The sequence below is a fragment of the Poecile atricapillus genome, chromosome 9, assembly GCF_030490865.1.
Source record: "Poecile atricapillus isolate bPoeAtr1 chromosome 9, bPoeAtr1.hap1, whole genome shotgun sequence".
NCBI classification, from domain to species: Eukaryota; Metazoa; Chordata; class Aves; order Passeriformes; family Paridae; genus Poecile; species Poecile atricapillus.
Window position 1 is genome coordinate 16,768,829 of NC_081257.1, and position 14,634 is coordinate 16,783,462.

At 41.6% G+C, this 14,634-nt stretch overlaps 1 protein-coding gene across 1 annotated transcript in view; it reads left to right on the forward strand.

Annotated features, from left to right (window-relative positions):
- PTPRG (protein tyrosine phosphatase receptor type G) overlaps nt 1-14,634 on the forward strand; it is a 390,155-nt gene that overhangs the window by 201,072 nt on the left and 174,449 nt on the right. Inside the window, exons 3-4 of the mRNA XM_058844737.1 lie at nt 6,171-6,350; nt 11,739-11,887. Coding sequence (XP_058700720.1) covers nt 6,171-6,350; nt 11,739-11,887 — 329 coding nt within the window. The remainder of the gene's footprint in view (nt 1-6,170; nt 6,351-11,738; nt 11,888-14,634) is intronic.

A 14,634-nucleotide genomic window follows, 5' to 3' on the forward strand; every position in this document is an offset into this window, starting at 1 on the left:
AGTGCTTCTGTGCTGCTGCTGCTGGCTCAAAGATTATCTAAATCCAACCCCTTTTTGTTCCATCCTGTATTCTGTGTTTGTTCCAATAGGTACTCATAAAGATATGCCTTATTGGAGATTGTTCTTGGGGAAAGTTTAATTCAGATTTTTTCTCAGAAAACTGTCCCTGGTTGCTAACACCTCTCCCATCCCTTGCAGACCTTCCTTGTACTGAGTTTGCAGATTGCTTAGACCTGTTTGTGTCTCAGCAAGCTCTTCAGGATCTTGCTCTTGGTATTTGGTCTCATTTTTCAAGCAGTAATTGGAATTTTCTGCAAGCACAACTGTCTCATGTTAAACAGAGTGATGACAGAGAATAATAAAATGAAAAGCCCTTTTCCCCCAGGGCAGGAAATCTTTGTTCAAAGCAGCACTGTGAACTCTTAACTACAGGCTCTCCTTCTCCATCCCTTTGATTTTGGTATGCCATCACTTTAGAGCAAGACAGTATAATTTCAGCAACTTTTCCCCCTAATATAATGTTTTAACTACCTCTGGTTGCTTTCTCTGCAATGGGAAGACCTCTGAAAGATGCTACTGATTTTTATCAAGGCTTTCAGGGATTTTTATGCCTTTACCTCTGCAGCCTCATGCTAAATCAATCAGCAAGAGATATGTCATTCAAATCATTCTTTTTGGTCTTGTATCTAAATGAAGTCTTTAGGCTTCATCCTACAGATTCCACTTCATTTCTGTTTCCCAGGAGGGACTGGAGGTGAGGGGAGAGGGTAAAGGGAGGCTGATTTTTAAGCCAGTCTGGATCTGCAATATGTGCCTTGCCTCCTGTCACTGTTTATGTGGCTTAAGCACCTCCTCCAGTGCCTTCCTGGCTTTACTGATATGGCTCCTTTTAAATGGCAAACAGTGATGATGACATATCCTGGCATCAAGTAACAGCTTTAGGTTTTTTGGTCCCAGATAACAGAGAAGAGCCCCAGGACTAAGATTTCTGAAGGATCTTAAAATGCTTCACTTCTGTAGTGAATTTCACTGATATTTGTTTAAAACAATTTTTTCCTGTTTGAAAATCCAGCCTGCTATTGAAGTTCATTACTTTGTAGCTGAGCAAGGGCACCTCTTCCTTGTTCTTTCTCTGTGTGGAAGAAAGGAACTGACTTTGTTTATTGGTGGTGACATTTCAGTGTTTCTTGAGATTTGCCTCGTGATGGAGCAGTTCAAGTAGGACAGAGATTCAGATCTGTAGTGTTGCTCAGCTGAATGCTGGAATGGTTGGGCAGGTCACAGCTGCCAGTCCATGAAAAGGGAAGCATCTCCATTTATCCAGAACCTGTAAAACTTACAGAGGTTCTTACCTGCTGTGGTCCTTGAAGTCTGTAGGCTGCCCCTCCAGAGCTGTGCAAGCAAAGCCTGGGACCTCTGTTTTTATTTGAAAAGGAAATACTGATTCATTCCATCAGTCCCTAACAACTGGTTGGATTTTGCCCTAAGAGAAACATGGAATTTTCTTCCATATTAAGATGATGGGATAGGATGTCTCCATGAAATGACCGAGCTAATTGCAGAAATGAGGGGATTTGATTGCTTTGCAATCATTATTACCATTTTTATTCAAAAATGAAAAGTAGAGGCATTGAGTACAGACAAAGATTTGTCTGAGGTACTTCTGCTAAAAAAAAGAACCAAGAAGAAGAAATAATAAAAAACCTCCAAAATTAAAACCCCTAAACTAGTTCTTTTCCATGTCAGGCCTGAGATTTAAAATCACATTTTTGTAAAAATGTTTAGAAAACAATTAAATAAAAAAGTTGATATTTCTACCTCTTTACGAATGAATGATGAAAATCATATTACTCAAAAATTTCTAATTTCTGTTAATCTATATCTGTGTAAAGGTATATGTGTTTCACACCAGTTTATATCAGAGCAGCTGATCCATTAAATAAAAAGTTATGTAAAATCAAGGGAATGCCAATTTTTTAATAACAGATGTTTTAAAGAAAACCTGTGGGAGAAAAACAAATATATTTGATTTTTTTTTTTTTTAAGTGGACATTTTTATACAAGCTTTAATTAGATTTTGGCAGAATACATTACTTTAATGGTTTTTCATTAATGAAGACTGCTCATTGCTTTCTAAAGTAAAAAGAAGAAAAAAAGTAATCTTGGATTATATTTAAGGAGCAGAGAGTGTATTAAAAAACTATTAAAGTTACTGCAGTCATTGACAGAATGATTTTGCATGAGAAAAGAATCTAGGAAGTGTCAGGTAATTTCAGATGAGGTTGGGTGATAACATCTCTGGCCTGAAGTGTGACCCCAAGTGTTGCTGAGCTCCCTGACCCCAGCTCTCCTTCCAGCCCTGGGAGCTCTTCTGTCCCTGATTTTGGCAGAGGAAAGTCCAAGGCCACAGAGCCCTGGCTGCCACCCCAGCACACCCTGCTCCTGCTGCCGTGCATTTGGTGGATCCAGCCCTCCTGCCCCAGTGTGAGCCTCCAGCTGCTGGACACAAGCCCATGCTTTCCTGGAGACAGGACTCCAGCTCCTGAAGATACCAAACATTATCAGTTAGCATTCTTTGTGTGCTGCCTCTGCATTAAATATTCCAGCTCTAGGGTGGAGCTGTCTGATGCTTACCTTTTCCTGCAGGTTGTCCCACCATCTCAGTGGAAATGTGTATTATTTATTAACACAGGTGTGGGCTCTTAACTTGGTTTCTGAAAACCGAATTATCTATCAGCCTTAAAAGGCCGACTCAAATTCATTTGAAATTTTATTTGATTTAAGTCACCGTGCTTACTGTTGGAAAAATGAAATACAAATAGCCAAAAGTTCCTGTTTCAGATGGGTAAATGTCAGACACAGAATTACAGGATTTCTTTTTTTAACTAGGTTTAAGTGAAACAGAGTCTTTATTTAGTGTCATGTTTTTATTTAAAAGCATTTATTTAAAGTTCTAAAAAACAAAGAATTCAATAAAGCAAGACAGGTGTAACAGCAAATGATTAATGATATAATTCTCAGTACTTTATAAAGTGTCTGACGCTGAAGAGATTTATACAGTGCAGAATGGCAATTGTGCTTTGATGGAAGGAATAGGTAATCAATATCTGCAAGCTTGGAAAAAGTGTTCTATTTCCTCCTCTAATGATATAGGGCTTTTTTTTGCAAAGCAAGGATGTCTGGAGCATGAGACACTTGGAAGAAGAATTAATTTGAAATCTGTAGTGGAAGATCAGTTTTAATTGAAACTGCACTTGAATGTCCATGGAAAAAAACAGGCAGTATGGCCTGAACCCTTCTGATGGCCACCTGGGAATTTGTGAATCCCACTGCACCATTCTTGATTACATTTTATAGGTTGTTGAGCGCTTTTTTTTTTTTTTTCTTTCCCCTGGGTAGGGGCTATAATTTATTTAGCTTGGTTTCAGACTCAAAGATTTTCCTCTCCCCTCCCTGGCCTGCCTCCCCTGTTCTGTGGTCGTTGTTAAAGCTGGGGCAGCCCCTGTTCTGCATTGCTGGGATGGAGATGTCGGGGTCACGGCCTCTGTATCTGTCTCAAGCTGCAGCCATAATGGTGCAGGTCACACTGCATGTAGTCATTTACATATCAAAAACTTGTGAAAGAAATTAATGGCAAGCCTAGCCATTTATAAAATCCTGGGCTGATTTTAACTAGCAGGTCTTGGACCTCTAAATCGGAGCTTAGCCTTATGACTGTAATTTGTGATGTCAGGACTTGGAGTCACAGCACCAGCACTAAGTTGAGATTTTGAATTGCTGAGAGGGTTTTATTACATTAGATTTTTTTTTTCTTTAATAATTCAGCACGAGTATGGAAACATTTTATGCATGGAAACTTATACTGCCACATGAAGAAAGCAGATATTGCTAGGCTTTATTCTGTTACATTATGGATTTACAAGCAAGTGAAGCTACTGTGTTTATTGAGATTTATTGCTATTAAACTAATTCAAGCAAGTTAAATTAATTTAAGGAAAAAAAAAAAAGCAAACTTGTTTTTTAAAATTAACAAAGCCTTCAAAAGTCCATGAAACATTACATTTCAGCAAGAGTCAGTTTAGGTACCTAAGTCACTTGAGGTTTTAATTCAACATGGTGGTTTGTTTGTTTACCCTTATGGCTTATTTTATCCATTTTGACAAGGCAGTTTTCACTGCAAATAGGTTCAGAGCTGGCTATACTTAAAATAAACAAACAAATAAATAAATAAATGTGACAAGATGCATGAAAGAAACCCTACAGTCCCTGTTAAAATAAATCTGCCTACTTAAAAAAAGGGAAAACTTCCTCATTGACACCAGAATACTTAAAAAAGAAAAATTGGAATGCACAGCTGCTTTTGAATGCACAGCTGAAACCACTGTGATAGCCTCTGTGGGCAGAGTGCTTTTTGAAAAGCTCACCCCTTGTTTATAATAAAGCCAAAAAATGAGAGCTGGCGGGTTTGATTATGTGTAGTGCTAAATATTTAAAGCAAATTCCCAAATTTCATGGGGTAGATGCAAAGTTATATGTGAAGTAAATCTGAATTTCCAATTAACTCACTACAGACCTGATTTTGGGGAAAAATAGATGTGTTTGAGTGGAAGACATTTGGTTTGCCCCATGTAGGTGTTTTAATAATTCTCTTCTCCTTGGTTGTGAAATAACTGAAAGCAGCTCTTGCTGACAATTAAAGTTGAACCCCAAGAGGAACAAAACTGATTTTTAACTGGGAAGATGAGGTAAATTATTTTTAAATGATATTGCAATTTTGCCTAATTGTACTTGAAAATAAAATTTTCTTATTGTCGTTTGGGTACCAGAGAGCATTTGTGTGTGGTGAGTATAGCAAAATCTTGCTATTGATTAAATGTCCTGCATCAGCTCACTAGAAGAGAGCACGAATGCACTTTGCAACCAGACAGATTAAAACCCAGAGGCCAAAGAAACTGGCCTTCCCAACTGCTGGGTTTGGATGGCACTAATTGAATATACATATGTTTCTCAGATGCAAGGGTAAGAAATGCACATTGGTGCATCATTTCCTGCTGGCCCCCTACCAAGCAGAGCTGCTGACCGTGTAGTTCAGAGGTGTGACACAGGGGTGACATCAGGACTCTCAGGAGAGCAGAGTTCAGCCTTGGCTTGTAACTTGGTTTTGGTAGTTGAGCTTAGGCAAATTGCTTCCCTCCTCAGCCATCAATTTCCCTGTCTTTACATGAGAATAATGTAGCTGATTCCTGCTGTAAAGCACTTCAAGAACTGTGAGCAACAAGTGCCTTACAAGAAATCTATGCTGTTATTCCAGGAGCTTAAACCATTGTTTACACTCATAGGAAGATAAGCTCTCAGTCTCTGTTAATACAACTTAAGGGCTGGAGAAGGAGGTAATAAGAAAATTTTTAAATTCATTTTAGATCCTCCTAAGTGTGGTGCTGAGGGTCCCTGGTGTTCTAGTACATGTGGTATGTTGTGTGGATGACAAGGTCCTTGCCTCAGACCTTTTATTTTCCCGTATTATTTTAATTGTTCATCAGAACCAAAAAACTCATGTAAGAATAGCAACAAAAGCAATTTACTGTGTATTCCTGACAGGTCGTTGTCCTGTTTACTTCTTCCAGAGTAAAATCTTTTTTTCCATTGTTGTTTTCTTCAAATTTACTAACATACATTTAGTTTAATTCTTTACTTTAATCTTTTCTGGCTTCAAAACCCCCAAAAGAAATGAGGTCATTAATAAAGATCATATTATCTAAGCGTAGTATTGCAAGAACACAAGTTAATGTGTTTCTGTTACATTATTTGTCCATAATGAAAGGATAAACTATACAGTAACATATTAAGGCTGGAGCTTTAGGGAAGTTCCTGGAGCAACATGGTAATTGATAACATATGCACAAGAGGAGCTTGGAAACAGCAGAAAGTTTTATTGAATAGTTGTTTTTAAAAAAGGCCATTGTTCATTACTGCTAGAGGCAAAGTTGGAACACGGCACAAAGCCAAAGGATTTCAGTCTCCTCGTAAGTTTACAAGTCTTAACCTCTTTCCAACGTGGGAATTGTAACTGCGGTGGGGTTACCTGGGGAGCTGAAGTGCTTCATCCTCACACTGAGAGTTATCCAGCACTGTTGAGCCACTGGGATGCTGACATTGGTGTTTTTTAACAGGTACCTACGGTCCCGAGCACTGGGTGACTTCCAGTGAGAAGTGTGGGGGGTCCCACCAGTCTCCCATAGACATCACAGACCACCTAGCCCACGTTGGAGATGAGTATCAAGAGCTGCAGCTGGATGGCTTTGACAATGAATCTTCAAACAAGACTTGGATGAAAAACACAGGAAAAACAGGTATGTTTTCTTCTGCTTGTCTCCACAGCCTGACTGCAGTCAATTAAAAATTCATGCCATGTTCCACCCTCCTCCTTTTTCATTGTTCTGTTGTTTGGGTTTTTTGTCTTTTTTTTTTAATGTAATTTTTCAGTAGAAGCCACCTACCCCTGCCTCTGCATTCTATGCAGAACTAGTTCTGCAGATTGATTTTAAGAGTTTTATTTATAAGGGCTGCTTTTTTTTGTTCTCCGTCTAAACTAATTCTCTTGGTAGTCAGTTACTCCTCAGAATAAAAGGCAGTGTAAGAGTTTCAAGGTGTAACCTTGAATTATCAGCTTTGGGAGGCTGTAACACCTAATCCAAAAGAATGCGGAGATGCAGGGCTCAGGGGGAAGGAGAGGGGAAGTCTTAGAAATTGGAAGATTTTAGAGAAGAAAGAGCAATAAGTGCTAAGAGTAGTGGGGGCTTATTAATGTATTTCTGATATGATTATAGCACAGTGTTCTTCACTGAACTGAATCCTTTTCTGCTCTGTCTGTTCTGGCTTTTAGAGAAAAAAGAGCAGGCATGAGTACTGCTTATTTTTACCAAAACAGTTCAACGAAAGGTCAAGGTTGATTTATATGCAAAGCCGCATGCATTTGATTACTCTTTAATTCTAAAAACGTAAAAAGCAGAAATTATAAGGCCACCCTCTTCATTTGACAAGGTCAAGTATTTTTAGGGAATTGGATTAAACCACTAATTAATTCAATTTTATTTATTGGAAGTATATTTTTATCTTTATTAACATCTGACACGCATCTCCTTAGTGCTCTCTGTAGCATGTCCCCTGTCACAGGTCGGCTAGCCTGACCCAGGGCATGTACCTGCTCTGGAGCTGGTGGCTCAGCTGTACACACAGTGTGACCTCAGATACACCCATCAACTCCAGGGCACTTCGAATCTGAGCCATGGCCTGGAGCCCAGCAAGCGCCTCAGATGCAGCTCCAGCAGTTCAGGATCTTAGCAGGAGTTATTGCTCCTCAGATGAAATGGAGTGGCAGACTGTGAGCCTGTTTTCTTTCACTGCAAAGCAAACCCCATTAATATAAACCACCACCAAGCATAGCTGGGGGTTTTGCTGCGTTACTTGGGGTTTTTTTCCCAGCTTCACTGAGAAGTACTTCTGTTTGCTTTGAAATTCTGACTTGGTTGCCCTTGGTAGCAGCATGAGGTTCAGGCAAGGTTGAATGCTATGGAAATTTGGTGCTTAATTAATCTACTCATGTTATGCACCCTGCCCTTTATGGTCAGAGAGGCTGTTTGTGGTAATCAGCAATAAATGTAATTAGAAAGACTGTGAAAAAGTGCTATATGAAATAGTGCTGTTCTTCTAAGAAGGATGTTAATGCTGTCCTGTACATGTAACAGTAACATTGCTGCCCATATAACAGGAAACCATGTTAGAATCATAGAACCATTTTGGTTGGAAATGGCCTTTAAGGACATTGATTCCAACCATTAACCCAGCACTGCCAAGGACACCACTAAACCATGTCCCCAGGTGCCACATCTACACATCTCTTAAATACCTACAGGGATGGTGACTCCAACACTTCCCTGGGCAGCCTCTTCCACTGCTTGGCAACCCTTTTGAAATTCTGTCTAATACTCAATCTAAACCTCCCCTGGCAGCACTGGAGGCTATTTCTTCTTTCCTGTCACTTGTTACCTGGAAGAGGAGCCTGACCCTCACCTGGCTGCAGCCTCCTTTCAGGAAGTTGTAGAGAGCAAGAAGGTCTCTACAACCTGAGCCCTGAGCCTCCTTTTGTCCAGGCTGAGCTCCCCAAGCTTCCTCAGCGGTTCCTCATCAAACCTGTGCTCCAGACCCATCCCCAGCTCCGTTGCCTTCTCTGGACACACTCCAGCCCCTAATGTCCTTCTCCTAGTGACAGGCCCAAAACTGAGTCCAGTGCCCAGTACAAGGGGACAGTCACTGCCCAGGTCCTGCTGGCCAGACCAGAACCTTGTTCTGTTGAACTGGAAAGTGTCAGCAGATTTTCTGGTCTTGGCGCAGTTGGCAATGAAAGCTGAAGCTTCAGTCTTCTCTGCTGGGTGATTTTAGCACTGCTGCTATATTTGATTTCCTCACCCATTGGGGTATGGATTTTTGCTGACAAGTTATTGCTTCTCAGAGCAACAGTAACTGTCACTTTTCTCGGTAACTTACGGCCTTTTACTGGTAATGCGAAGACTCTTTTTGCCTCACTGTCAGCCCTGATTTCTTCTGCTGAGCTCCTAACTCCTCCCTTGTTTTATCAAGTCCCATTCCTTTTCTTGATTTTCTGACCTTTTGAAGAAACTTGCCTGGCATTAATTTTGAAGGTGGTAAGTGGTAGAACAGCAAACCAAGTAGGATGTTTTGGCTTGTGGGTAGAAGATAGAGTCCGACTGTGCCATAAATCGCGATGCATTTTGGCAGCAGAGTCCTGGAGCAGATGGCCGCACAAGACCTTCATATTGCAGACTGACAGAGACAGTAAACTAAATAACTGTTTAAGAAATGGTGATGGATGTAGAGGGCATTTCTCAGCAATTAATGACTGGTTTAAAGAGACAGGGGTCCCTGGGAAAACTAAAGGCCCTTAACCTTAATGCTCATTAACTGGCAGGAAATATGTTGCTTGGGTTATTGTTATTGCTGTAGGACCTAGTAATTATTATTACGATAGAACAATGAGTTATTTTTAGTGTCTGAAAGGTAATTCTGTTTAGATTTGTTCTGCTCTTTCTTGTTTGTGTCCCCCCTCTCTATCAGATAAAGGGGACAATGTACAGAAAACAGCGTTTCATTCAGAAAATGTCAATGGGTTTTTTATGTCTCTGTCTTGACTAGAAGTGCTTTTGTGCACAATTATATTGGCAAAGGCACTAATGTGGGTTCAATTTCATCACTAGAGTAGCTGGCCATAGAATTGAGTGCTAGAGCTTGAAGGATATATACATTTCATAGTTGTATTTGCATTAATTGGGTTCATACCAAAAATTTCTAAAATCAGGAGAACTCTGCTTAGAGAAACTTATTAAAATTTCTACCAGAAATGTGTTTTTATTAAGTATCTTTCCTATGTGGTGTGCATCACTCTGGCTGGTCCTGATGATCAGAGCTGCTTGCTAGGGCAGGAGAGGAGTTGCTTTGAGTCCAGGTTTATTCCTGCTCTCACAGGCGTGATGAGCATCTAACACCAGCCTTGGAACCTGAAAATGACATCACATAATTGTGGTCCTGGTGGCTGCACACCACTTTCTTGGGGTTTGTAATCTCAATTATATAGTATGTTAAATTAGTGAGCTCTGGGGGTTGATTCCTTGCACTCTACAGAAATGCTGGGATAAATGCAGTGGCTCCCAAAGCCTAGTAAAGTGATGTTTGGTTATTTCAGTCCTGAATATATGGAGTCACAGAAAAAGGAGGGAAGCTCCTGGCAGTAAGGGGATGCTACTTAGCTGGGAAGATGATGGGAACATGTGTCATACAGCTCAGCAGTGTAAGAAATACTGTAAAATGAACAATTAAATGAACATTTCAGATTGTACATCCTGCTAATTATCTTTTTAATTATTCATCTAAAACAAGTAAAATGACCCCTGACAGAGCCATAAATTATTTGGGAACTATCAAATATTTATTAGATGCAACTGAATCTCCACAGAGGTTTTTAACAGATGCATGCGAATCTGCTTTGCTGTATTCCTCATCTCCTACAATTTCATCTATGGAATTTGTAACTAATTGAATGAGATTTTTCCCCATTTAAAGTACTGGTGATCTCATTGAGAATTTTTTAAGGGAGGTAGAAAGCAGTGGTGCTTTGAGTCACTTGTGTTGCACGGATTTGGTGTAAGAAGGCAGTGACTACCAGCAGAATCCTGGCTGACACAGGCAATATCCTATAGCCACCCATCCTCCTGCACAAAGCACTTGGATGCAAAGGGAGTGCCAAAAGAAGCAGAAATCATGGAAAAAAACAGCCCCATGATTTTACTGGCGCAGTTTAGAAACATCTGAACATCTCATGCAATTTAACATTTAGATGGTTTTGACACAAACCATTTAAAGTTGAGCTGTATGGAAAAATTGCACCTGAGATGATGCTGCTGTAGCTCACTGTCAGGGGAGGACACAAAGCCTGGCCTGTAGCACAGCCTGCACTGAGTCAACAACAGAGAAATAACTTCTATTTCACAAGTAGCTTTTTTGGGTTTTTTTTTTTGCAGCATAAATCAGAATAAAATCTTCCTTCTTACATAATAAAATTGGATTTATATTAACGTTCCTGTTGAGATGACACAGTTGGCTTAACAACACAGAGAAATCCTTGTGGTTTTGCTATTTCCATTAAAAAAGAAAAAAACTCCAAAACCAAGCCCACAACCTAAATCACAGGATTCTAAGCACAGCAAGAACTGGTCTGCAATGACATTTACAGAAAAAAAAATTCAAATTTAAGTTCTGTTTTTAAGCAACAGTTTCGTGAGGGATGAGAAGAAATAATTTTGTGGGGAGTAATTTTTAGGAATGGTGTGTATTAAGATCAGAAGATGCTGGAAAGGAAGAGGGTCTTATAGTGAGAGTAGCAGAAAGGAATTTTTTGAAAGCTGGAATCAGTTCTTGGTTGGACAGGCCTCCCCTGTAACATGTACCAGCTTCCACCACACGATTCTGCCCTCTGTTTGGACCTACGGCTTTTATTGTTACATAAAATACAAAGGCTTTTGGAAGTGAAAAGAGAATACAAAGAAGATCTTTCTGACCCTCCTTGAATCATGTAATAACAGTATCAGAGTTACTGCAATAAAACCCAGTTCTTGTGGAGGATGTCTCATGAGTGGGTCTGGAAAACGTTATTGTGACTCTCCCCATTTTACACAGAGGAGGAGCAGGGAGGCTAAGGAAAGCACCCAGCATGTCCAGCAGTAGAGGTGGGACAGGGCACAGGGGTCCCCACCAAGAAAAAAGAGGAAATCCAAGAAACAGGAGACCCATTATTTTCTTAACTTGTGATCTACAGACCTTGAGGGATTTATAAGGGCAGGGACCACGGTCAGCCATTACTCTCTGGAAACACATTAAACAGGTTTTGATGTAGTTTCCATTTAAATTTTAATCAAAGTCCAATAACGAGGGTAAAATGTCCTTGAGAAATTTGGACTTTGGGATTTTCTGTAGTCTCTGTAACTTTATAATCACTTCCAGAATTAGCCAACATTACTTGCAGAACTGTTTTTTAACCAATCCCTGTAAAGAGGAAAATGATGACCTGACATTTTACTTGCATTAGGAGAAGTATTCTGATATAATGAGCAAAAACTGTAACTGTTTCGGAAGAACTAAGGGCTTCTTTCTCGTTGTTCTGTGTGCAGTTGCTATCCTGTTGAAGGACGATTATTTTGTCAGTGGCGCTGGGTTACCGGGCAGATTCAAGGCAGAGAAAGTGGAATTTCACTGGGGTCAAAGCAACGGATCAGCTGGCTCTGAACACAGCATCAACGGCAAGAGGTTCCCTGTTGAGGTGAGTGGAAAGACATGTGCTTGTGTTCTCAGAGAAAACAAAATCAGAATGTATTGCTGTAGTCCCAGGCAACTGTGAAATAGGGCAATGTTTCTTTCAGTGAACATATCACTTTGCGGGCCCTTCCGGCCCTCACAGCACTCTATCCATCATCTCTCGTGTGCTTCTGCAATGTCAGCTCCAAGCTCTGCTTTGCTGGCCTTGCCAGCTCTCATGTCCCATGGGTTAAGTTGCAAACAGCCACTTTTCTCATTTCTCCCATAAGCTTTCCATGTGTGGGAGGATCTGCTTACAAATATCCGCCGAGTGACCTCGTTGTCCTCCAAACCTTTCCTTTCCCATGACACTTACAAACAAATAGCGGCAGTTTGGGAGCCATGGTGCTGAGACTGCTGTCTGCCATCGGAATTGCTTCCTTGCACACACACGGCCTGACCCCTACCTGGATTCAGCTGCTATCCCTTGCCTAACTAACAGGACCTCTCCATAGATCCGTGCAAACAGCTCTGCATTTACTCTGCTTATGCTGGAGCCAGCTGGGCCCGAGCCAGCCCCAGCCAACAGCGGCCCAGCTATCCCAGGAGCGAGGCACGGCCTGGGGCACAGCGCCCTGAGAACTCAGCCGTGTTCAGAGACAGGGCCAGGGTGAGCAGCTGAGTGCAGGGACATGGCTTCAGATGGCCCAGGAGAGACAGGGCCAGGCTCCTGTGTGCAGCTGAGTGCAGGGACATGGCTTCAGATGGCCCAGGGCACAGACAGGGCCAGGCTCCTGTGTGCAGCTGAGTGCAGGGACATGGCTTCAGATGGCCCAGGAGGGACAGGGCCAGGCTCCTGTGTGCAGCTGAGTGCAGGGACATGGCTTCAGATGGCCCAGGGCACAGACAGGGCCAGGCTCCTGTGTGCAGCTCACTGCAGGGACATGGCTTCAGATGGCCCAGGAGGGACAGGGCCAGGCTCCTGTGTGCAGCTGAGTGCAGGGACATGGCTTCAGACCGCCCAGGAGGGACAGGGCCAGGCTCCTGTGTGCAGCTCACTGCAGGGACATTGGCTTCAGATGGCCCAGGGCACAGACAGGGCCAGGCTCCTGTGTGCAGCTCACTGCAGGGATGTGCCTTCGGAGCTGGGTGCGGTTGTGTCTTGGCTTGTGACCGATAGCACCAGGTTGCTCTGTGTCGCTGCAGTGTTTTCTGTGTCAACGGAGTTTGTTGATAGTTTTCACTCAATAGTAAAGGGTTCTGCATGGTGAGAAAAACAAGAGGTTATCTGGGATTACCTTTGCCTGTGGGTGAGCAGATATGCAGGTCCCAAGTGTGGCATGTGCTTCCTGAGCAGGTTGCAGGGAGCTGCGCTTGCATTCCCAGAAAGTTCATGGGTGAGCAGAAGTGGTGGTCTTGGGACTTGATTCATTCCTCAGCTTGCCATAATTCATCACGTGTGGCTTTAGCCAAGTCACGTTTATCAGGAAGTGGGAAGAGGCTTCCAAAACTCAAAGGAAGGTTGCAATAGACTCTGGTGCATTATCAAAACCTTCAATTTTCACTTTCCTGTTCAAACTGCCCCATCACACAAGAATTAGAAGCTGGTTTCTGTCTCCCAATTGTGTACCTGTGTGTTGGATTTTCTGAGAGGCAGAGATTTTATTTTTGTCTTCTTTTTAATGAGCTTTTCCATTATCATCTCCTTGATGTAGCTGTGATTTCTCACAAGGGGCCACCCCTGAGCAGATGGAGCAAAGGCTCAAACATTGTCGTGCTGCCCTGTATGTCTCAGTAGGCAATACTGGTATTTGTAAACCTCAGGAAGATGCACTCAGGAAATCTACAGAGCCAGTCAACTCCTCCTCTGAAATTTGGGAGAGTGGAGGGGGTGAAAAGGCCTGGGCTTTCTTGTTTGTTTCTAATTTCTAATTCAGAAACCCTTTCTTATGATTCCAAAGCTATTTGATGGTGGCTTGATGAAGCTCTTGTACTTTGAAAATAAGCAAGTTCCTAAGAAATAATTTTCCTATGGTTTAATTATTCTTCATTTCAGTTGTTTAGAATATTAACTTGAAAATTGAGGGGCTACTGCCTTTGACTGCCTTTCGGAATTTATGTTGCTTGTTTATGAATGCTAAGCAAAATAAATTGCTGGATCAGATAGGTTTAGTGATAATCCTAATCATTTCCAAGTGATTTGTGTTTGTTGCAATGACATGGACCTCTGGCCTCTGACCTTCCTTGGTATGATGACATTAGCAGAATTCCCACAACCGTTCCTTTACTGCTTGTTTTTTTCAGGTTTTTTTTTTTTTTTTTTTTTGGTAAAGGAAGAACAGTTTTCAAATGAAGCCCTTCCCTATTGTGAGGCTATCTACCTCCTACACAAGAGTTCTGGCTTTCAATCATGTGCTGCAAAGGATTTCTTTGCGTAGATTTTGGAGGATCCAATAAGATAAAATTGAGTCTTTATTGCTGATAGATGCAAAACCAGTCTAAATAGTTGGGATTAGACTTCTAAAAGAGTAACTGTACATGTATTCTCAGTGGGGGTTTTAATTTGTAATGCTAATTGTAGTGCAGCTTGCAACTGTCTGATGCAACCCCAATTGCCTGATGCTGGGAGGTCTGTGCCAAAAACACTCTACGTCATTTGAGAAGTAGCATTTCTAGGGAGGCTCTAGAAAGGATAAACCAAAATTCTATCCCACAGAAAGCAAAGCCTACATCATTTTGAGCCCATGGGCACAGGAAAAGTTTACAGGAATG